The sequence below is a fragment of the Bubalus bubalis genome, chromosome 1 (assembly GCF_019923935.1).
Source record: "Bubalus bubalis isolate 160015118507 breed Murrah chromosome 1, NDDB_SH_1, whole genome shotgun sequence".
Classification (NCBI taxonomy): Eukaryota; Metazoa; Chordata; class Mammalia; order Artiodactyla; family Bovidae; genus Bubalus; species Bubalus bubalis.
The window spans coordinates 175,437,224-175,462,237 of record NC_059157.1 but is presented as its reverse complement, the minus strand read 5'-3'; the positions used below and the strand labels follow the sequence as shown (position 1 = coordinate 175,462,237).

Here is a 25,014-nt window from a genome sequence, read left to right as displayed (position 1 = left end):
TGTCTCTTGCATCTCCTGCATTAGCAGGTGGATTCTTTACCACTGAGCCACTTGGGAAGCCCACCCTGGATGGCTGGAACAATACATAATAGTTAGGACAGACAGTATAAAACTAGAATTTTTTCCTCTGCTTATTAAAAATTTAAACAACAGGAAAAAAATATTTTTTGCTATTTCAACTGTCAGTAGTAAATAAATGTATCAGATCAGATCAGATCAGTCGCTCAGTCGTGTCCGACTCTTTGTGACCCCAAAATATATGTATAGAGAATAAAAATACAGAATTGAAATACACAACAATAATATAAGTTGGAGAATGTAGTAATTATAAAACAATTTTACCAATGTCATAGAATAAGGTAGAAAGTACAAAGTAACATTACATTTTGAGAAGTCAAGAGTGCATATTTTAATCTTTAAGGTAACCACTAAAAGAAAAGCAAAGGTCACCTTTCTGATCCATATATTCCCTATGGAGAAAGAAGAGGGAGACTACATGCTGATACTGATCACACTGATTTAAAACAAATTATCTGCTTAGATCTTTCAGTTCAGTCGCTCAGTCATGTCTGACTCTTTGCGACCCCATGGACTGCAGCACACCAGGCCTCCCTGTCCATCACCAACTCCCAGAGCCTGCTCAAACTCATGTCCATTGAGTCAGTGATGCCATCCAACCATCTCATCCTCTGTTGTCCCCTTCTCCTCCTGCCTTCAATTATTCCCAACATCAGGGTCTTTTCCAATGAGTCAGTTCTTCACATCAGGTGACCGAAGTACTGGAGCTCAGCTTCAGCACCAGTCCTTCCAATGAATATTCAGGACTGATTTCCTTTAGGTCCCTTGCAGTCCAAGGGACTGGTTGGATCTTCTTGTGAAATGCTGGACTTGATGAAGCAGAAGCTGGAATCAAGATTGCCAGGAAAAATATAAATAACCTCAGATATGCAGATGATCTTCTCCAACACCACAGTTCAAAAGCATCAATTCTTCAGCACTCAGCTTTCTTTTTATAGTCCAACTCTCACATCCACTGAAGAAACCACAGTTTTGACTATACTGACCTTTGTTGGCAAAGGAATGTTTCTGCTTTTTAATAGCTGTCTAGGTTGGTCATACCTTTTCTTCCAAGGAGCAAGCATCTTTTAATTTCATGGCTGCAGTCACCATCTACAGTGATTTTGGAGCCCAAGAAAATAAAGCTGTCACTGTTTCCATGTTTCCCCATCTATTTGCCATGAAGTGATGGGACTGGGTGCCATGATCTTCATTTTTTTAATGCTGAGTTTTAAACCAACTTTTTTACTCTCCTCTTTCACTTTCATCAAGACGCTCTTTAGTTCCTCTTCACCTTCTGCCATAAGGGTGGTGTCATCTGCATATCTGAGGTTATTTATATTTTTCCTGGCAATCTTGATTCCAGCTTCTGCTTCATCAAGTCCAGCATTTCACATGATGTACTCTGCATTGATCTTTAGAGGATTGAAAAGTTTATCAAACTATATCCACAGATGCTAACACATGTTGTCTAAGTACAGAAAAAGGAAAACTGCACTGCAGAACACAGAAATGTTGTCTTTTCGTTTCTGCATTTCCCAGCAATCTCTCAATAACAATCATTCAAAGTATTGTTGTCAAACATCTAATTTCCTTGATCTCTTTGCCACATACACACAAAATCAATGCTTCCTTTCTCTCAACTGCAAAATATGCAGCACTAAACCATTCTAAAACCGGAAACAAGTGTATGCCCCCCCCAAAAATGTGCCTCTAACTGTGAAATAATTGTTTTCCAGGAGCACTTCCATCTTCCCCAAGAAAGCACAAATTAACTAGTAAAGAATAGAATATATGACCAATCTGTGATAGAATTGTACAAAAAATCAGGCAACACTGAGGGGCAGCAATTCCTTGGGAATTGCCCTTGAGGTTTTGCCAATTTCTGTCATCATCCTATAAAAAGTACCCTTCACGTACTTAAGAAACAAGCAAGCAACTAATTTCAATTGTTCAAATTAGCATAGATACCCTTCCCCAGGGCTTCCCAGGTGGCCCAGCAGTAAAGAATCCAATCCCCAATGCAAAAGATGCAAGAAACACACGGGTTCGATCCCTGGGTCAAGAAGATCCCCTGGAGTAGGCAATGGCAACCCGCTCCAGTATTCCTGCCTACAAAATTCCACAGACAGAGGAGCCTGGCATGCTACAGTCCATGGGGTGGCAAAGAGTCAGACACTACTGAGCACACACACATCCTTCCACAAAACCAAGTTTTCACGCCCCCACCCTAATTCTGTCTGTTTTCCATGGCCGACTGTAACATGAGACTTCCTCTGTACACATTTAAAAGCTATATAACAAAACTCTGAAACCTAAAGTGAAAAGTTAAATGGCCTATAATTCATTTAGGACAGATTAAATACTTGACAGAAAATACATGACACTCCATTCAAATCACCCCTTACCAATGAATACTCAAGCATTTTTCTTTGAATTGCCTAAAACCTTGGTAAATTCATAAGCCTTACATTATAATAATTCAGTTTGTGATTATTTATAGATCAATCTCTGTAAGGAAAAAAAAATAGGTATCTTCCTTAAAAAAAAAAAAACCCACACAGATCTCTCACCTTCAACGCCCTCTATCAGTACCACCTGATGGCTGCTTCCCACATCAGTAAGTTGATGAGTTAAAGCAATGGTCCCCAGCTTTTTTGGCACTAGCAACTGATTCTGTGGAAGACAATCTTTCTACAGATGGGGGAGGTGGGGGTTGGGATGATTCAAGTGTATTCTATTTACTGTGCACTTTAGTATTATGACATCAGCTCCACCTCTTACCAGGTATTAGATCCAAGAGACTGGGGACCCCTGAGCTAAAGAGCTTCATATTTCTACATGTCCTATATCTGAGATAAAGGTCAAAATCAAATGCATGGAACAATATGTCCATGCAAAATCCCCCTCCCCACAGAGAGAGTTCAGAATATACTGTTGATGAGGAATGCTACCTAACAAAGCAAACCTAAAAATGTAAATGCTAGATCTTATTGACTGATGAATAACAGAAACAGACTTAGCCAAAGAATGATAGTGTCTTCTCTGGAGCTATGAACACCAACAGGTCCAGCACTGCTGGCCTCAAGCTGGCAGCCTAAATGAGGGCAGAAACCACCGCCTGAAGCTTCATACCAGAAATTCTTAGTATCTCCCGCTGTTTCTCTCTGATCCCTGAAATTTAACTTATCACATCCTTCCAATGCTGCTAGCATAAACTGAGGGGACATCCAGGCCCTGCCTAAGGAGTACTGTCCCTTTAGGCAGCCTAAACACCTTGTATGCAACAGGTACACATAATGCTGTGCCAACAGAAAACATTTATAATGATATACTGTTTCTAAGTATCTGTAATGTCTTATACGACTAAATATTGATTTTCCCTACAAAAGATTTCTTTCTTTCAATTACAATAAACACTCAAGTTTTAAAAGAAGTTTTTTAAATTAGGAATTAAATATTCAATGTTATAACATTGCTATTTCAATAAACATAAAACTAAAAATCAATAATTCAAATATCTATTGATATTGATACTAATATCTATTAGTATCTATTGATACTAATAATAAAGCAGACACTTTCTCAGCCCTAGACAAAACAGACAAAAATATCAGCCCTCATGGAGCTTGCATTCTAACACAGAGATATACAAACAAAACAAAGTGTATAGTATATCAGCATGTTAGATGGTGGTAAGAATTATGGATAAAACAATGCAGGGAAGGCAAGATGATATGTGGGGGACAGGACTGCCAACTGTAAGTGATGTAGTCAAAAATGGAATCCCGGAGAGATAGTGATGTGACACTTGAGTAAGCAGAGAGAAAACAAACCGTGCAGCTAAAAAAAGCTCGCATGGTAGAGGGAAAAAGGAAGAACATACAAAGTCCCTGAGGTGAGAATGTTCAAGGAAAATGTTCAAAGAAAATCAAGACTGTCAGTGTGACTGGAATAGAATATGAAAAACGTACAGTAGATGAAGTCAGAAGGTAACACAGGGACAATCATGTAAGATCACAGTAAAGAGTTTTGGATTTTTCCCTTTAAAAAAAAAGAAAATGCAAAGTTAGAGTGTTCTGTGCTACAATGTTGAGAGCACATTGAAAAAGGCAAGGCTTGGAGTAGGGAAACCAAGAAAGACACAGTAAAGAAATGAAAGTGACTTGGACCAGAGTGGAGACTAAAAGACAAAAGTTTGGGGAGGAAATCCAGGTATGGTTTTGGACATGTTAAAAAGTTCTACATGCCTAATTAGCCATCCAATAGAGATATCAAGTAGGATGCAGGATGTTAGTCTGGAATTAAGGGAAGAAGCCTGTGCCACAGATTTAAAAGTACTATGACTTAGATTGAGCATCACCAAAGACATTAGAATTTATAGGAAAAAGAAAGGTTTAAGGGATGAGCACAACTCCGATAATCACGATGGTGTGATCACTGACCTAGAGCCAGACATCCTGGAATGTGAAGTCCAGTGGCCCTTAGAAAGCATCACTACGAACAAAGCTAGTGGAGGTGATGGAATTCCACTTGAGCTATTCCAAATCTTGAAAGATGATGCTGTGAAAGTGCTGCACTCAATATGCAAGCAAATTTGGAAAACTCAGCAGTGGTCACAGGACTGGAAAAGGTCAGTTTTCATTCCACTCCCAAAGAAAGGCAATGCCAAAGAATGCTCAAACTACCGCACAATTGCACTCATCACACACGCTAGTAAAGTAATGCTCAAAATTCTCCAAGCCATGCTTCAGCAATACGTGAACTGTGAACTTCCAGATGTTCAAGCTGGTTTTAGAAAAGGCAGAGGAACCAGAGATCAAATTGCCAACATCTGCTGGATCATGGAAAAAGCAAGAGAGTTCCAGAAAAACATCTATTTCTGCTTTATTGACTATGCCAAAGCCTTTGACTGTGTGGATCACAATAAACTGTGGAAAATTCTGAAAGAGATGGGAGTACCAGATCACCTGACCTGCCTCTTGAGAAATCTGTATGCAGGTCAGGAAGCAACAGTTAGAACTGGACATGGAACAACAGACCGGTTCCAAATAGGAAAAGGAGTACGTCAATGCTGTATATTGTCACTGTGCTTATTTAACTCATATGTAGAGTACATCATGAGAAACACTGGACTGGATGAAGCACAAGCTGGAATCAAGATTGCCGGGAGAAATATCAATAACCTCAGATATGCAGATGACACCACCTTTACGGCAGAAAGTGAAGAGGAACTAAAGAGCCTCTTGATGAATGTGAAAGAAGAGAGTAAGAAAGTTGGTTTAAAGCTCAACGTTCAGAAAACTAAGATCATGGCATCTGGTCCCATCACCTCATGGGAAATAGATGGGGAAACAGTGGAAACAGTGTCAGACTTTCTTTTTGGGGGCTCCAAAATCACTGCAGATGGTGACTGTAGCCATGAAATTAAAAGACCCTTACTCTTTGGAAGCACCAAAAGCAGAGACATTACTTTGCCAACAAAGGTCCGTCTAGTCAAGGCTATGGTTTTTCCAGTGGTCATGTATGGATGTGAGAGTTGGACCGTGAAGAAAGCTGAGCACCAAAGAATTGATGCTTTTGAACTGTGGTGTTGGAGAAGACTCTTGAGAGTCCCTTGGACTGCAAGGAGATCCAACAAGTCCATTTTGAAGGAGATCAGTCCTGGGTGTTCATTGGAAGGACTGATGCTGAAGCTGAAACTCCAGTACTTTGGCCACCTCATGCGAAGAGTTGACTCATTGGAAAAGACCCTGATGCTGGGAGGGATTGGGGACAGGAGGAGAAGGGGACGACAGAGGATGAGATGGCTGGATGGCATCACCAACTCGATGGACATTGAGTTTGAGTGAACTCCGGGAGCTGGTGATGGACAGGGAGGCCTGGCGTGCTGTGATTCATGGGGTCGCAAAGAGTCAGACACGACTGAGCAACTGAACTGAAGGGATAAGTCATGGAAAATGCGAAGAATCAGCAAAGGGATCAAAAAATAACCAGTGGGGTTAGAGGAAAACCAGAAGAGAAAATATTCTGGAAACAGCAAAGAAAGAATTTCAAGACAATGACAGTAATAGGTAAAGGAAGATAAGGATCACTGACTTAAGCAACATGGAAGTCACCTGTAACATTGACAAGGCATTTTAAGACTATCATGTAAGAAAATGTTTAACTCATTACCTGTAAAACTTTATGCTCCTTTTGAAGTTCTTTTATTTTATTCTGTTGCTGGCAAACCCTATTTACAGATTCATCCTCCATTTCACCAATTTTGGACTTCACACTCTCCATAATTTGTTCCAAGTCATTAGCTCGTTGTTCCTGATCTGCTGCTCGGCTTTGCTGTTGCTGAAGTTCATTTCTAGTAACAGACATACAATTCCTTCTCTTAGTAATAGTAACAAATCATATCAACCAACATATCCATCTACCAACATAACAACTTTCTAAAATTTTTTTGCATTCTTAATATTTCTATAACACAAACCAACAAAGGAAACTTAGGGTATCAGTATATATCGAAGCTATTACCAAAAATTTACCTACTAAAAATATTTTTTACTTTATATTTAATCAATGGAAAATTAAATTCCAAGATTCTTTTCAAGCGAGTTATTTTTTTAAATGCATATCATTTGTTCACATACAATTCAAAACAGATTTTTTTCAATTTTCTTACTTAAGCTGTTTATTAGTTTCTATGAGCTCCTGGATCATGTTCTGTTGACGCGATGTTTCCTCCATCATTGTTTTTAAATTCTCCCTCATCGTCTGTGATGACTGTTTGTCAAAAATGATGAGATCTACATTTTTTGAAATGTAATACACATAGTAAAAATGAAGATAAGAAAAACATTAAGATTGAGAAATTTTAACAAAAAAAGAAGCTTTTTATCTTAAGGAGCAAGAATATAATTTGATTACCTTTCATATCTGTTCTTTTGACTAGAGATAAAGGCTTTAAGCCATGCATCATCAACAGCACATTTATGTTTTCCCATTCTGCTTCTTCCCGCTACAATTACAAGAAGACAGAAAAGGATCAACGTTAAGATATAGGGTGAAGAAATGCCCTCTTATAAATAATTTCCTTTGTTTTCAGAACAACAGACTTTTTCTCCAAAAGCTTTAATATGAATTTTTATACACACATAATGCTTAAAATTAAAACAGATTTGTTTCTAACAAAATTAGACTAAAAAGGATGCAAATAAGCACAGATACTTACATTATATCTGGAATTACATAATTCCAGAACACATATATAGGTCTTAATGAATAAATTAAAAGCCTTATAATTTCAGTGAATTAAACAGTACTCTTGTCTGGAAAATCCCATGGACGGAGGAGCCTGGTAGGCTGCAGTCCATGGGGTCACTAAGAGTCGGACACGACTGAGCGACTTCACTTTCACTCTTCACTTTCATGCATTGGAGAAGGAAATGGCAACCCACTCCAGTGTTCTTGCCTGGAGAATCCCAGGGACGGGGGAGCCTGGTGGGCTGCCGTCTATGGGGTCGCACAGAGTCGGACACGACTGAAGCGACTTAGCAGCAGCAACAGCAGCAAACAGACCTTAAGTTTCTTATTTAACTGAACTTTTTATTTAGGGTTTTTTATTTAACTGTCACCTTAACGATGACCAGGGTCACAACAAAATCAAACATATCTGACTGGAAGAGCCAATAACTTAGGTAGTTCCTTGTATAATGGACAAGGTCTAACTATGAAAAGGAGTCTGTCCATCTAGGTAACTGATTCTAGTAGAAATATTCTGAAAGACACTCCTAATTTTTGTATCCCTGTTTCTACATATATATTTACGCTGAGAAGGGAACTCTCTCCAGATTAAAAAAAGAATAAAACCTAACAATAAATAAAAACAATGGGTAAGAAAAGAACATAAAATACAACAGAAACAGATTTTTTTTTAATGACATTTAAATTCATTATGTTAACATCAATAACAGGTTCTTAAGTACAATGATCAATTTTAAAATCAAGTGTGTGAGATACTTTGCATTCTTTTTAAAAGACCTTAAATATCTTATATAGTATAATGTAAGTATATTTGTGGAAAGGTGATTTGAGTAAATTTTCAATTTATTTAAATGCTTGAAAAGTATCTAATGTATTTTATTAGTGAATAGCATGTAAATATTATAATAATGTTAATACTAATAATTTGGAGAATTTTTTCCCCTCCCTCTTTCCTAGAAAATTTTTAAAAGTTCAAATAAAAGTATTACTCTTCACATCCAATGGAGAAGGAAATGGCTACCCACTCCAGTGTTCTTGCCTGGAGAATTCCATGGACAGAGGAGCCAGGGAGGCTACTTTGCAGTCCATGGGGTTGCAAAGAGTCAAGCATGACTGAGCAACTATCACACACATTCAAATTCCCCTCAGACATTAAAAAATCTACTAAAATAGATAAGCAACAAGGATACACTGTATAGCAAGAGAATTATAACAATTATCTTGTAATAACTTTTAATGGAGTAAAATCTGTTTTTACTGATTTATTGCTAGAATCTGTTTTGGGAGCCAAAAGCTCTGTGTGGGTATATAAGTGGAAACCTACTGCTGCTGCTAAGTTGCTTAAGTCGTGTCCGACTCTGTGCGACCCCACAGATGGCAGCCCACTAGGCTCCTCTGTCCCTGGGATTCTCCAGGCAAGAACACTGGAGTGGGTTGCCATTTCCTTCTCCAAACCTACTACAACTCATTAAAAAAAAAAATGCCCTATAAAAAAAGTCACATATTTTGAATGACCAAATTATACAAATACTGTTGCCTGATAACTTTTTAAAGGTCTGTTTTTTTTTTTTGATGTGGATCATTTTTAAGTCTTTATTGAATTTGTTTTAATATTGCTTCTGTTTTAAGCTTTGGTTTTTGGCCAAGAGGCATGTAGGATCTTAGCTCCCCGATCACGGATTGAACACACACCTTATGCGCTGGGAGGCAGTCTCAACCACTGGGCTGCCATGGAGGTCCTGATAACTCTTTTAAGAGAAAGAAAAACATCAGTTCAGTTCAGTTGCTCAGTCATGTCTGACTCTTTGTGACCCCATGGATTGCGGCACCACAGGCATCCCTGTCCATCGCCAATTCCTGGAGTTCACCCAAACCCATGTCCATTGAGTCAGTGATGCCATCCAACCATCTCATCCTCTGTCGTCCGCTTCTCCTCCTGCCCTCAATCGTTCCCAGCATTAGGATCTTTTCCAGTGACTCAGTTCTTCACATCAGGTGGCCAAAGTATTGGAGTTTCAGCTTCAGTATCAGTCCTTCCAATGAACACCCAGGACTGATCTCCTTTAGGATGGCCTGTTTTGATCTCCTTGAAGTTTAAGGGACTCTCAAGAGTCTTCTCCAACACCACACTTCAAAAGCATCAATTCTTTGGCACTCAGTTTTTTTTATAATCCAACTCTCACATCTATATGTGACTACTGGAAAAACCATAGTGTTGACTAGACAGACCTTTGCTGCCAAAGTAATGTCTCTTCTTTTTAATATGTTTTCTAGGTTGGTCATAACTTTTCTTCCAAGGAGCAAGCATCTTTTAATTTCATGGCTTCAGTCACCATCTGCAGTGATTTTGGAGCCCCCCCAAAAAAGTCTGCCACTGTTCCCCCATCTATTTCCCATGAGGTGATGGGAACAGATGCCATGATCTTCGTTTTCTGAATGTTTTAAGCCAACTTTTTCACTCTCCTCTTTCACTTTCATCAAGAGGCTCTTTAGCTCCTCTTCACTTTATGCCATAAAGGTGGTGTCATCTGCGTATCTGAGGTCATTGATATTTCCCCCGGCAATCCTGATTCCACCTTGTGCTTCATCCAGCCCAGTATTTCACATGATGCATTCTTTGGCATTGCCTTTCTTTGGGACTGGAATGAAAAATGACCTTTTCCAGTCCTGTGGCCACTGCTGAGTTTTTCACTGGCATATCGAGTGCAGCACTTTCACAGCATCATCTTGTAGGATTTGAAATAGTTCAAGTGGAATTTCATCACCTTCACTAGCTTTGTTCATAGTGATGCTTCCTAAGGCCCCCCTGACTTCACATTCCAGGATGTCTAACTCTAGGTGAGTGATCACACCATCATGATTATCTGGGTCATGAAGACCTTTTTTGTATAGTTCTTCTGTGGATTCTTGCCACTTCTTAATATCTTCTGCTTTTGTTAAATCCATACCATTTCTGTCCTTTATTGTGTCCATCTTTGCATGAAATGTTCCCTTGGTATCTCTAATTTTCTTGAAGTGATCTCTACTCTTTCCCATTTCACTGTTTTCCTCTATTTCTTTGCAGTGATCACTGAGGAAGGCTTTCCTGTCTCTCCTTGCTATTCTTTGGAACTCTGCATTCAAATGGGTATATCTTTCCTTTTCTCCTTTGCATTTCACTTCTCTTCTTTTCACAGCCTTCACAGTAAGGCCTCTCTGACAATCATTTTGCCTTTTTGCATTTCTTTTTCTTGGAGATGGTCTTGATCACTGCCTCCTGTACAATGTCATGAACCTCTGTCCATAGTTCTTCAGGCACTCTATCAGACTTAATCCCTTTAGCCTACTTGTCACTTATATTGTATAATCACTTATGATTAGATTAGATATGATTTAGGTCATACCTGAATGGTCTAGTGGTTTTTGCTGCTTTCTTCAATTTAAGTCTGAATTTGGTAATAAGAAATTCACAATCTGAGCCACAGTCAGCTCCTATTCTTGTTTTTGCTGACTGTATAGAGCTTCTCCATCTTTGGCTGCAAAAAATATAATCAATCTGATTTCGGTATTGACCATCTGGTGATGTCCACGTGTAGAGTTTTCTCCTGTGTTGTTGGAAGAGGGTGTTTTCTATGACTAGTGTGTTCTCTTGGCAAAACTCTGTTAGCCTTTGCCCTGCTTCATTCTGTATGCCACAGCCAAACTTGTCTGTTACTCCAGGTATTTCTTGATTTCCTACTTTTGCATTTCAGTCCCCTATAATGAAAAGGACATCTTTTTTGGGTGTAGTTTTAGATGGTCTTGTAGGTCTTCATAGAACCATTCAACTTCAGCTTCTTCAGCATTACTGGTTGGGGCACAGACTTGGATTACTGCGATACTGAATGGTTTGCCTTGGAAACGAACAGAGATCATTCTGTTGTTTTTGAGATTGCATCCAAGTACTGCATTTGGGGCTCTTTTGTTGACTATAATGGGTACTCCATTTTTTCTAAGGGATTCTTGCCCACAGTAGTAGATATAACGGTCATCTGAGTTAAATTATGTTTGAAGAAAAACATAACTGTTTGCAAATTCCAAAATATTTGAGAATGGCATTTTCCAAGTATAAACTGAAGAAGACCAGTCTAATGAAATATTCATCAAATTAGTATTACATAAGTAGGAAAAACTGTATAATAAAGCCTCCTTCTGGACACTGATATGTTGTGAAGTCTTAGAATAAGGATACCATTTAATAGTTTTAACCCATCATTTCCCAAAATGCTTTTACTAAAGTAGTCTTTTAAAGTAAGGTTTTTCACAGTTGTAGATGTGGTATTCTTTGACGCACACTTTGATAAACACTGGTTTCAAGTATTTCAGGTTTACCTGTTTTTCAGTCATGAGTCTTATCTGATGATTTGCTGGACTCCTTGGCTTTAGGGGCTGCTGTAGATACAATTTCTTTTGTAGAGTCAAAAGAAGTTGAGATTGGCAATAAAAAATTGAATTGTCTAAAATAAAAAAAGCGCAATAGGTGTTAAAGAAAATTATATTTAAAAGAACCTACTACTCTTGGGCAATTTAAGCATTCCTAAGCCAAAACTTCTATGACTTCTAAGAAAGCTGATTTTTATAATTTTAATGTTCTCCTCTAGAAATGAAACATTATGGGGTTTTACTCATATATACACAAAGAAACTATTTGTTTTAACTAGGTAATGTGAAAAGCAAGTGATGCTAATAAACATTTTTTGTAAGCTGCTTCCCAAAAAATGAAAGAATTGTCTGAATTCATTAGTTTAATAATTAATTCACTAGCCTAACTCAAAGGGTAAATTAAATGCCACATTCTTAGGTGGTCTTTATTTCTAAGTAGATCAAAGGCTAGCAACACAATGTATTCTATTTGACTGGCACACACACAAGTTTATATTCAGTCTACCCTCCCATCACGTGCTCTTGTTGTCTAAAACTCTGCCATTCTATAGGAAGAAATTTCCTTGAATTTTTAAGGTATCTAACTCTTCCTTTGCAGAGGCACAATCATCACACATATTCATTGGCATCATGGAATCTTACAACGTGAGAGAACCTTAGAAAGTGTTTAATCCAACATCTCTAGCTGTCCAGAGCTGGCAGGAAAGAGTGCTGGGAGAATTGTACCAATATATCAGATGCTATAACCATGTGAGACCCAGAGAAGTAAAATGATCCTCCCTGCTGCTAGTTCAGTTTTTCTTGCAAATCACCCTTCTGTCCTTCTACTTCTGCTTCAGATAGTGAAATCCACCAATATTAGTCACCAATAATTCATTTTCAGCTAAACCTAGTAACATGTTGCAAATTCTCCAATTCTGCCATTTTTGCTGCTGACATCAGAGAGTACTCTCTCCCCTTTAAACTCTGGTCTCTAATGCACTATGTTCATCTCTCTCACTTTTATTTAAATAAAGATACTTTTTGAAAGTATCGGCCAACTTCAATGGCTATCACCTTTCAGCTAGTTTTTAAACTTTTCATTAGAGAAATTAAAAAAAATACATACAAGTAGAGAAAGAGTAAAATGAACCCATGTATATTCATTAACCCAAGATCAATAATAACCAACATTCTTCCATATTTATTTCATTTCTCTACCCACTTATATTTCAGTACTCACCTCCAATAAATGTAGACTCATTTTTAACATAACTTCAATACCACTGTCACACCAAATTATATTAATTCCTTACTATCACTTAATATCTAGTCCATGTTCAGTTTTCCCCCAAATGTCTTAAAAATATCTTTTTTTTTTTTCTCCAAATCAGAATCCAAAGAAGGTTCACATACAGCACTCCTAAATGCATATATGGGGAATTAGAAAGCCACTGCATGTACCCACAGAAAGGTGTAGGCTAAAAAAGACCTCAAGTTTATAGGTCAGGCTGATCTCAGCACAAAGACAGCCAAAATTTAAAACAAAGAAAAACAAAACCCAGTAAACCACGGCAAAGAAAGAGAATCTTATTTCCATAGATATTACTAGATTCAAATGTCCAGTTTTCAATAAAAAGTAAAGCTTACAAAGAATCTGGAAAGCATGGCTCATTCAAAGGGGAAAAAAAAAAAATCAAACTGCCTCTGAAAAAAAAAACAACAAAACTTGATGGCAGATCTACTGCACAAAGCGTTTAAAACAACCACCTTAAAAAATTCAAAGAACTAAAGGAAGATGTGGAGAAAAAATAAGAAAAAATATATGATCAAAAGTGAAATATCAGTAAAGAGAGAAAACAACAACAAAACAAAAATCAAACATATTCTTTAATTGAAAAGTATGATAACTGAAATAAAGAATTTACTAGGGGCATTTAAATGCAGATTTGAACAGGCAAAAGAATGAATCATGTAAGTGTGAAGGTAAGACAATGGAAATTATCAAGTCTAAAGAATAGGAAAACAGAAGGACTGAATACAAGTGAACCTTACCTAAAGGACCTGTGAGACACTACCAGTTGTGTCAACACACGAATTGTGGGAGTCCCAGAAGGAGAAAAGAGAGGTGGTAGGGAGAATATGAAATGATGGCTGAGAACTTCCCAAATTTGTTGGAAGACACAAACTCCTAGAAACATAAACTCAGAGACCTACACCAAGAAGTACTACAATCAAGCTTTTGAAAGAACAAAGAATCTTGAAAGTAGCAAGGGAGAAGTGACACATCACACACAAGGAATCATCAACAAGATTACCAGCAGATTTCTTAACAGGAACTTTGGAGACCAGGAGGTAGTGAGATAATATAATTCTTTCTGAAAGAAACTGTCAATCAAGAATCTTATGTTTGGCAAAACTATCCTTCAAAAGTGAGAACAGAATAAAGATATTTCCAGATAAACTAAAGTTTAAGGCGTTCCTTACCACTAGACCTGCCCTACAAGTAATGGTAAAGGTAGTCCCACTAGTTGAAATGAAAGGACACAGGACAGTAAATCAAAGCCATATGAAAAACTAAATATCTCAATAAAGGTAAATGGCATGGTAAATACACAGGCAATTATAAAAGCTGCTATTATAACAAAGATGTGTAACTCCACTTTTTGCTTGCTACATGACTTAAGAAACAGATCATTTTTTAAAAAACAATCATTAGTCTAAAGCTAATATTATTATAACTTTGGTTTGTAAAGTCACACATTTTCTACCTAATTTAAGACACTAACTCATTTACCAGAATTTTTAATTTGTTTTCAGGCACACATGTATAAAGATGTAACTGCAACATCAACAACTGAAAGAGGTGGGGATAGAGCTGTAAAGAAGTAGAATTTTTATATGTTATTTAAGTGAAACTGTGATAAATTCAAATTAGTGTTATAATTTTATAATGGTAAATGTAAACCTCATGGTCACCACAAAGAAAACAGTGATAGAATATATAGAAAAAGAAAACATTCTGCTACAAAAAAAAAAAAAAATCAACTAAACACAAGAAGACAGTAATACAGGAAATGAGGGGGGAAAAAAGCCATAAGACGTTACAAAAAAATAGCAAAATTACAGATAGTAATCCCTTACCTGTCAGTAATCACTCTAAATGTAAAAGGGTCAAACTCTTGACAGACTGGTAGAATGAATTTAAGAAAATATGATCCAACTATGTGCCTAAAACAAGACCCATTTTAGAGCCAGAGACACAAAGAGATTGAAAGTGAAAGAATGGTAAAAGGTATTTCAAGAAAATAATTTTTAAAAAAAGAAAGAAAGAAGGAAAGTCTAGCTATATGAGTATCAGACAAAATACACTTTATATCAAAACAGGCTACTAGAGACAAAACAGGACATTACGTATTAATAAAAGATTCAATACAGCTAGAATACATAACAATTATAAAACACTTGTGCACTTAATAACAGACCACTAACACATGTGAAGTAAAAATTCACAGAATTGAAGGAAGAAATAGTTCTACAATATAGGTGGAGATTTTAACACTCCATTCTCAAGAATACATAGTAATCAGACAAAAGAAAAGTAATGAAACAGACAATGTTACAGAGTAAAACAACCAGATCTAGTAGATTTATAAAGAACACTCAGGGGAATTCCCTGGTAATTCAGTGGTTTAGGACTCCATGCTTCCACTGCAGGGAGCACGGGTTTGATCCTTGGTCATGGAACTAAGATCCCACAAGCTGATCAAAAAGAAAAAAAGAAAAGAAAAGAAACCTGCTCAACAACAACAGAATATAGTCTTCCAAGTACACATGGGACATTATCAGGATAGACTATATGTTAAACCACAAATTAAGTCTCCACAAAGAGGTGAAGTTAGAAATCAAAAAATAAAACAAAAATTCATAAGTTTATGGAAATTAGACAACATATTTGTAAATAACCAATGGATGAAAGAAGAAATCACAAGAGAAATTAGAAAACTCTTAAGATATTAATGAAAACAAAACACAATATTTCAAAACTTATGGGACACAGTGAAAGCAATCCTGAAGGGTGAAATTTAAGAGTTATAAAAATTTACATTAAAAACATGAAAGATCTCAAATTAACAACCTAAGTTTGCAACTTAAGGAACCAGAAAAAGAACAAACTAAACCCAAAGCTAGCAAAAGAAAAAAATAAAGATTAATTAGAGCAGAAACAAAGGAAATAGAGACTAGGAAAGCAATAAAGTCAATGAAAGACATCTGAAAAGATCAATAAAAAATGACAAATTTTACCTGATGAACAGAAAAAAAGAGAAGACTCAAATTACTAAAATCAGAAATGAAAGTGGGAGCATTACTACAAATTATACAGAAAAAAGTATTAAACAATATTATGAACAATTGTATGCCAACAAATTAGATAACCAAAATGAAATGGACAAATTCCTATAGACACAAAACCTACCAAGACTGAATCACAAAGAAATAGAAAATTGCAGTACATCCGTAACTAGTAATAGAACTGAATCAGTAATCAAAAAACTCTCCCCAAAAGAAAAGACATGGACCGAGTGGCTTCACTGAGGAATTCTACCAAAACATCTAAAGAACTACTAACAATTCTTCTCAAACTATTCCAAAAAATTAGACAAGGGAATACTTCCTAACTCACTGTTGGAAGATAGCATCACCTTAATATTAAAAAGTCAGACAATACAAGAAAAATAGTAATATCCCTTACAAGCATTGATGCAAAATACTAGTAAACCAAAGGCTTCCCAGGTGGCTAAATGGTAAAGAATCTGAGTGCCAATGCAGGAGGCACAGGAGACAAGGATTTGAACCGTGGGTGGGGAAGATTCCCTGGAGGAGGAAATGGCAACCCATTGCAAGTGTTCTTACCTGGAAAAATCCCATGGACAGAGGAGCCTGGAGGGCTATAGTCCATGAGTTTGCAAGGGTTGGACACGACTTAAGCGACTGAGCATGCACACACTAGTAAACCAAATTCAGCAGCATAGTAAAAGAATTATACACCATATTCAAGTGGGATTTATACTTGGAATGTAGGAATTAGTTCAACATATGAAAAGAAATCAGTGTATCACACATTACATTAATGGAATGAAGGAAAAAAACATACAATCATCTCAATTGATGCAGAAAAAGCATTTTACAAAATCCAACACCTTCTTGTGATAAACACTCAATAACTAGGAATAGAAGGAAACTAATTCAACAAAACAAAAGATCCCCTGGAGGAGGATATGGCAACCCACTCCAGTATTCTTGCCTGGACAATCCAATAGACAGAGGAGCCTGGGGTCTTAAAGTGTAGGATATGACTGAAGCAAACTAGCACGCACACAACTCAACAAAAGCCATATATGAAAAAGCTACAGCGAACATCATATTCAATGGTAAAAGACTACAAGCTTTCCCTCTAAGATGAGGAATAAGGCAAGGATGTCACATTCACCACTTTTATTCCACATAGAAATGGAAGTTCCCACCAAGCATTTAAGCAAGAAAGAGAAATAAAAGGTATCCACATTGGAAAAGAAGTCAAATTATCTCTATTTGCACATGATATGATTTTATATACCAAAAACCTTAATACACACACACACGTGTGCACACATGCACACACATTAGAATAAATGAATTCAGCAAAGCAGCAGAATATGAAAATCAGCATATAAAAACCATTTGCATTTCTATACACTAACAATGAATAACCTAAAATGGAAAATAAAAGAACTCCATTTACAACGACATCAAAGAATAAAAATAGGAGCAAACTTAACCAAGGAGGTGAAAATCTTGTACAATGATAACTATAAAACATTGCTCAAAGAAATTAAAAAGACATAAGTAAATGGGGTCACATCCAATATTCATAGATCATAAGACTTAATATTAAGACACTGATACTAACCAAAGCAATCTACAGATTCAGTGTAATCCCCATCAAAATCCCAATGACATTTTTTTCAGAAATAGAAAACCTATCCTAAAATACATATGGAATCTCAAGGCACCGTGAATAGCTTGAATGTAATCACCTGAATGTAATCTTGAAAAAGAAGAACGAAGCTGGAGGAATAACAACATGAAGCTAAAGGAGTAACAGCTTCCTGATTTAAAACTCCTTTGCAAAGCTACACAAATCAAAACAGAGTGGTGTTGGCATAGACCATTTGCATAGAATAAAGAGCCCAGATATAATCCCTCATATTTATTGTCAAATGTGAGCACTGAAGATGCTTTTGAACTGTGGTGTTGGAGAAGACTCTTGAGAGTCCCTTGGACTGCAAGGAGATCCAACCAGTCAATCCTAAAGGAAATCAACCCTGAATATTCATTGGAATATGATGCTGAAGCTGAAACTCCAATATTTTGGCCACCTGATGGGAATAACTGACTCATTGGAAAAGATCCTGATGCTGGGAAAGAGTGAAGGCAGGAGGAGAAGGGGAAGACAGAGGACCAGATGGTTGGATGGCATCACTGACTTGATGGACATGAGTCTGAGTAAACTCCGGGAGTTGGTGATGGACAGGGAAGCCTGGCGTGCTACAGTCCATGGGGTCGCTAAGAGTTGGATATGACTAAGTGACTGAACTGACTGTCAAATGGTTTTCAATAAGAGCGCCAAAAACCCTTCAAAAGGATATAGTCAGTCTCTTCCTCTGCTGTGAAAACTGTAAAAAGAATGAAGTTGTACCCTTCAGTTCAGTTCAGTTGCTCAGTCGTGTCCGACTCTTTGCAACCCCATGAATCACAGCACACCAGGCCTCCCTGTCCATCACAAACTCCCGGAGTTCACTCAGACTCAAGTTGTACCCTTAAGACCACACAAAAATTAACTCAAATGGATCAGAGACCTAAATTTAAGAGCTTAAACTATAAAAATTTAAAAGAAAACACAGGGTAAAAGCTTCACAATCTTGAATTTGGCAATGATTTCTTAGATATGACATCAAAGGCATAGGCAACAAAAACTAAAAACAGACAAACTGGACTTCACAAAGATTTAAAATTTTTGTGCATCAAAAGATACTGTCAACAGAGTAAAAAGGCAATCCATGGAATGGGAGAAAATATTCGCAAATCATCTATGTGATAAGGAATTAATATCCAGAATATATGGGGCTTCCACGGTGGCCCAGTGGTAAGGAATTTCCCTGCTGATTCAGGAGACACAAGGGACATAGTTTTGATCCCTGAGTCGGGAAGATCCCCTGGAGAAGGAAATGGCAACCTACTACAGTATTCTTTCCTAGGAAATCCCATGGACAGAAGAGCCTGGTGGGCTACAGTCCATGGGGTTGCAAGAGTCAGACACAATTAGCAACTAAATATAACAATAAACAATCCAGAATATACAGAGAATTCCGGAAACTTAACAACAAAAAAATCTGATTAAAAAATGGGCAAGGAACCTGAACAGACATTTCTCTAAAGAAAATATAAAAAAGGCTATAAACACATGAAAATATTTCAACATTACCCATTAGGGAAATGCAAATCAAAATTACAATGAGATACTACCTCATACCCATTGCTGCTGCTGCTGCTGCTGCTAAGTCTCGTCAGTCGTGTCTGACTCTGTGCGACCCCATAGACGGCAGCCCACCAGGCTCTGCCGTCCCTGGGATTCTCCAGGCAAGAACACTGGAGTGGGTTGCCATTTCCTTCTCCAATGCATGAAAGTGAAAAGTGAAAGTGAAGTCGCTCAGTCGTGCCCAACCCTCAGCGACCCCATGGGCTGCAGCCTTCCAGGCTCCTCTGTCCATGGGATTTTCCAGGCAAGAGTACTGGAGTGGGGTGCCATTGCCTTCTCCATCATACCCATTAGGATGGCTAAAAGAAACAGAAATAACAGATACTGGTGAGGATGTAGAGAAACTGAAACCCTTGTGCACTGTCAGGAATATAAAATGGTATAGCTGCTATGAAAAATAGCATGGTGGTTCTTCATGGAGAAGGAAATGGCAACCCACTCCAGTATTCTTGCCTGGAAAATCCCATGGACAGAGGAGCCTGGTGGGCTACAGTCCATGGGGTCGCAAAGAGTCAGACATGACTTAGCAACCGACTACACACAAGTATTTCTTAAACTGGAATTTGAGGGCCTCTATGGGAATGTTAGATTGACCCTGAAGAGTACTTCTCTTAAATTCAAATGCCTTTTTCATCTAGTGAGCCAAAAATTTATCTTTAGTAGAATTAATGCCATCACTTTGTGCGGGGAGGTGAGTAGGATAGTAGAATTTTAAAGCATAGTAGTTAATGTAGAGTATTAGCAATGAAACATTTTACTTTGAACAAATGATTTCTTTGTCAAAACATGTCCTTTCTCCTTAACTGATGATGTGAAGTTATGAAAGCATTTATTTGAAATATATTACATACTCAGCTTGATAAACAAGAATACTGACTTTTTTTAAAAAAAAAAACTGCTTTCTTGAAGGGTACTTAAAACTGTTGTGATCATTCCTAATTCAATAAAGTCTTGTTTGGGCTCTCAAAAAAAAAAAAAAGAAAAAAGAAAAATAGCATGGTGGTTCTTCAAAAAATTAAATGTAGAAATGCCATTAGGATTCAGCAATTTGACAAAAGAACTGAAAGCAGGATCTTAAAAAGATACTTGAACATCTATGTTCACAGCAGCATTATTCACAAAATATACCTAAAAGGTGGAAGCAACCCAAGTTCCATCAACAGATGAATAGATAAGTAAAATATGCTATAAACCATACAGTGGAATATTATTCAGCCTTAAGTAGTAGTGTAGTGTTAGCAGCTCAGTGGTGTTCAACTCTTTGTGACCCCATGGACTGTAGCCCGCCAGGCTCCTCTGTCCATGGAATTCTCCATACAACACTGGAGTAAGTAGCCATTTCCTTCTCCAGGGTGACTTCCTGACCCAGGGATCAAATCTGGGTCTCCTGCATTGCATGTGGATTCTTTACCATCTGAGTCATGAGGAAAGCCCATTCAGCCTGAAACAGGAAGGAAATGTTTACCTAAGTTACAACATGGATGAACCTTAAGTATATTAGCTAGTCACAAACAAATGCTGTATGATTCCACTTATATAGCAAGTAGAATGGTGACTGCCAGGGGAATGGTGAGTTATTTAATGGGTATAGAATTTCAGTTTTACAAATGAAGAATTCTGTGTGTATTTACAGAGACAGAGCTAGGATAGTTATATCTACCTGTCTACAGAAAAGCCCATGATTGACTCAGGATCCCTAGAATACAGATTATGATCCTTTTGAAAAAAAAGTTTCTTGAAAAAATTATTTCAGATTTGGGACAGAATTCATTCAAGATATCAGACAACAAGGAAGTTATTAAAGATAAGTAGTGCTGGACTTCCCTGATGGTCTAGTGGTTAAGACTGTTTCCAGTGCTGGGGGCACAGGTTCAATCCATGGTCAGGAAATAGCCAAAGAAAAAAAAAAGACTAGGGTCATATCAAAAGGATAGGCTTGAGTAGGCTCCTCCCACTCAAAGATGAGAGCACATTAGCTTTGATAATTAAAATAACTGCAATGAACTGAAACCCATAAAACGTTTAAATTTATGACTTCATATTGATATTAGGTTTTTTTAAATAATTATCTTCAGAAGATAAGGAACCAATTCATTTTCTCAAAAATTGGTAAATAAACGGAACAAATTGTTGATGCTGCCTTTCCTAAAGAGATTTTACTGCTACATATTCAACTGAGGGGCTAATATTCTAACAAACAAGTAAAAGAAATGATAAAATTAGAATATCACTATTTTGCAGCCTTCAATGAACAGATACAGGCATCAAGTATCAACAGGTGCTGGAAACACAAAGAGAAACGAGACATTCTGCACCTCCTATGATCCTGCCAAACACCACCTAGAGAATTACCAAGGGAATTGAATCTGAGTCTGATTCAGTCTTTGATCCAGCTACAAATGTGTAGGAATTACCCAGGGCAGAAGAACATAATCAACTGTACATGAGTACGCAAATTGCAAAATCCAGACTGTAGGATACATAGGTCAAATGAGACAAGTTCTTCAGATAAGTTATAAGGAAAAGAAAGGAACAGGGGGAAAACCTACAGATTAAGAGATTTTTTTTTTTATTAATATAATGAGCAAGAGATACACTTTAATGCTGAAGAATACAGATTTAGGAAAAAACTTTTTTTTTAAACACAAGGAGGAAATTACTGTAAAAGTCAGAACAATGCTACTAATGGGAGTACAGAAGTAGCCGTAATTGGGATAGACCAGTCTTAGAATGGCTAGCATGGTTCTCTACCCTGACATAGGAGGTATCATCACTTAATTTGTTAAGGTATACGTGCAGTGTGTGTGTTCATTTCTGTTTGATTTCATAATAAAAGTTCACTATTTATTTAAAAAAAACTTTATTAAATAACAATAAAACCAAAAGTAAAGGAAATACTAACCAAAAGAAGGCTGGTATAGCCAGAATAGAAAGGTTTTAAATCATGGCTTCTGCCAGGCAACCAAGAAACCACTAATCTCTGTGCCTCAATTTCCTTATCATAAAATGAGGATAATAAAAGTACTTAGCTCATAGGTTCTTGGGAAGATTAGGAAAGTTAAAATACAAAGGACTAATTGAACAGTGCCTGGCACACAGCAGGATAGAGGTGGTGATGAGAATTGGTGACCAGCTATCTCTGTTATCTTAAATAGTTACTTAGCCTCTCTGGGCTTCTGTTTCCTTTATGGAGCTTCAAATACCTGACAGGATTATGAGGAGGTCAAAAGGAAACATACGTACAGTTTTCCATAATTAGTAGATCCTTTCCATGGTCTCTCAATTCCCAGAGAGAGTTATCTATCACATCAGACATACCTCAGTCATTCCACATTCCTCTTGTACTTTTCACCTTGTCATTCACGATGATCTCAATGAAATGATCACTCAGTGAGTCTCATGTCTGAAACTGGATCTTCATCTACGTTTCAAAAAAAATAAGAGATCCAAATCTTAAAATGTTCATCTCCTAGTAAGAAAGGTCTCGTGTTATTCCCAGAGCAGGCATCTATGGTACTGGTGGTGACGACTGAACAGAAGCTGGAATCAATGAATTAACTGCTAATGGACATCGATGGTCACCACCAGGTGCCTTCACTGGGGTCTTCTTTCCACTTATCTTTCCTCTCCCAGCTGTGCTGAAACATTTAGCTGGGTGTCCAACTCTATCACTGTCTAGCATCAATTCTGATTCTGGCTTCAAAGGCAGAATAATTCTTATTGTCAGGAGTACTCTCAGACAAAAACCACTGAATACAAAAAGCAAAGGCAGGGAGAACTATCATAATTTCGCCTGTGACCAAGCCCTCCTTTTCAGGGGCCCATGCTGTGAAATTAATGTGCCAATGGTTTGCAGCAGTCTTCTCCCCACTACAAACTGTAACAAGACACAGGTCTGGAACTTTGCATCAGAAAAGCTCCCCAGAACTTTTGGGGAACCAATACTTTCCCAAAGCCAAAGCAGAAGCTGCAGCTTGCTTTAATCAGTGTCATATCACACCTAAAGTAGCAGTTGCAGGGTAGGTGTTCATTTATACACAGCTGGAAAGACACATGCAGATAAGCCAAACAAAGTTCTATCTCCTTGCACTGTCCACGGTCTACCAAAATTCCTTTGGTAACTTGCCCTTTATAAGTCTGTGACCCCTATAACATACACCATACATTAAAATGTATTTATTTTTCACTACTTTCGAGGGGAAAACTGGAAATAAAGCATAGGCGGTAGCTGTTCTTTCTCAAGTCAAGTCACATCAAAATCTGTAATTAGCTTTCTCAAAAGTACATATTTCACTTTACTGCAATAAATGGAACATGAAATGCTTTCAAAGTCTCTATTTAACGTTCCTAAGAAGAACTGAATTTACCGCAAATAAGTAAACGAAATTAGGGCTGCATCTCCTCTAGACCAAATCATTCTGCCCCAGGAGAAGTTACATAAAGGGTCAGAACACTCCTCCAAGCAGAAGCTACGGCATTCGCTTGTCAGCCACCTCCTCCCCAAGGTGGGGTGGGCAAGGCTCAAGTCTGTTTGGCAAGACCAAAAGTAAAAAACAAAACAAAAACCTCATACAGAGGATTGAAACCAACATGGATAATGCGTGCACAGTGTGTAACCAACCTTATGTTTACAAAATAAAGCGGCACAAAAACACTTCTGTTTGGCCTGCGTGTTATAAGTCTCTGAGCCTTTAATTATTTCCAACTCATTGATCTTAATAAAAATCAAATTAGACTCTGCATAAAGAGCCCCGCACTCTGAAATGGACCTAAAAAAAAAAAACGGAGAAAGAGATAATCATCTACCTACACCTTCATCTATCCCCCACCTTCTATTCCTAGCCTTCACTAGCCAGGCGACCTCCTCAGACACCTTGACACTGAAAAGTGGAGCGGGTCGGTCCTGGTAGACTCTTGGGGATGGAGTAACTATCTACTTATCCAGAATCCAGGGCGCGCCGAAAATCACTCCAAGCTTCACACTCATTGCCTCATTTAACCTTCTCAATCACCATGTAAGGCAAGAATTATCAGCTGTGTTTCACAAATAAAGAAACTGAGGCGCTGAGTTTTTACAAGCGGAGTCAGAGACCACAAAGGGCGAAGCCAGACTCGAACCAGGTTTATCAGGCTACCCTCCTCCCCTCGGCCTTTATCCTGGGACTTTAATTGGCGACAACCAGTCCCGAGGCGGCTCGTCTGACCACTCTCAGGGCGCAGGTGAGGTCACTTCCCGGGGTTCCTCAGGTAGGGGCTCCTCAGGCGGGGGCTCCAGACGACCCCTCCGTAAACCTAGAACGCCGCTCACCTTCCTCAGCCGCCGCCTACCTCCCGCAGCGCGCTCAACCCGGCCGGCTCAGCCGCCTCCGGCCCCGCCTCTGCGACAGTTACCCCACCGTGGGAGGTCGGCCAATCGAGCAGGAGCTCATCGAGGAATCCGCCTCTGCACCGGCTGAAACACCGCAGCGATTTGCTCTGACCGCCCGGGGAGGCTGGTCCTGCCTCGCGCCCTCTGGTTGGCTCCGCGACTGGGGGCGGGGCTCACTTTTAGTGTAGACTGCAGGGGGCGGGGCGGGGAAAGGGCTCTGCGCCTGCGCACTTCCATCTCTCTGACTCCCTGGATCCTGGCTGAGCGCTGCAGTGCCTGGCACATGGAGGACGCACATAAGTGTGTTGACAACATTTTATCCTTCCGTTAAGCATTTTCCAAATCTCGACGAAGTATCAAGCCAGACATCGAG

General features: G+C 38.2%; 1 protein-coding gene across 8 annotated transcripts in view; it reads right to left on the bottom strand.

The window, feature by feature from the left end:
* CEP70 (centrosomal protein 70) overlaps nt 1-24,736 on the bottom strand; it is an 83,512-nt gene extending 58,776 nt beyond the window's left edge. For 4 of the 8 annotated variants that reach the window (XM_044946648.2, XM_044946671.2, XM_025291003.3 and 1 more), the window contains exons 1-6: nt 24,582-24,736; nt 22,592-22,694; nt 11,665-11,789; nt 6,979-7,069; nt 6,734-6,857; nt 6,235-6,415 (exon numbers count right to left, since the gene is read on the bottom strand). In XM_044946648.2, coding sequence (XP_044802583.2) covers nt 6,235-6,415; nt 6,734-6,857; nt 6,979-7,069; nt 11,665-11,679 — 411 coding nt within the window. In that variant the 5' untranslated portion in view covers nt 11,680-11,789; nt 22,592-22,694; nt 24,582-24,736. Of the gene's footprint in view, nt 1-6,234; nt 6,416-6,733; nt 6,858-6,978; nt 7,070-9,006; nt 9,063-11,664; nt 11,790-22,591; nt 22,695-23,894; nt 24,009-24,210; nt 24,516-24,581 lie in introns of those variants that run through there. The other 4 variants (XM_044946670.2, XM_044946667.2, XM_044946664.2 and 1 more) reach the window with 4 other exon arrangements.
* Between the last annotated feature and the right edge of the window lie 278 nt (nt 24,737-25,014).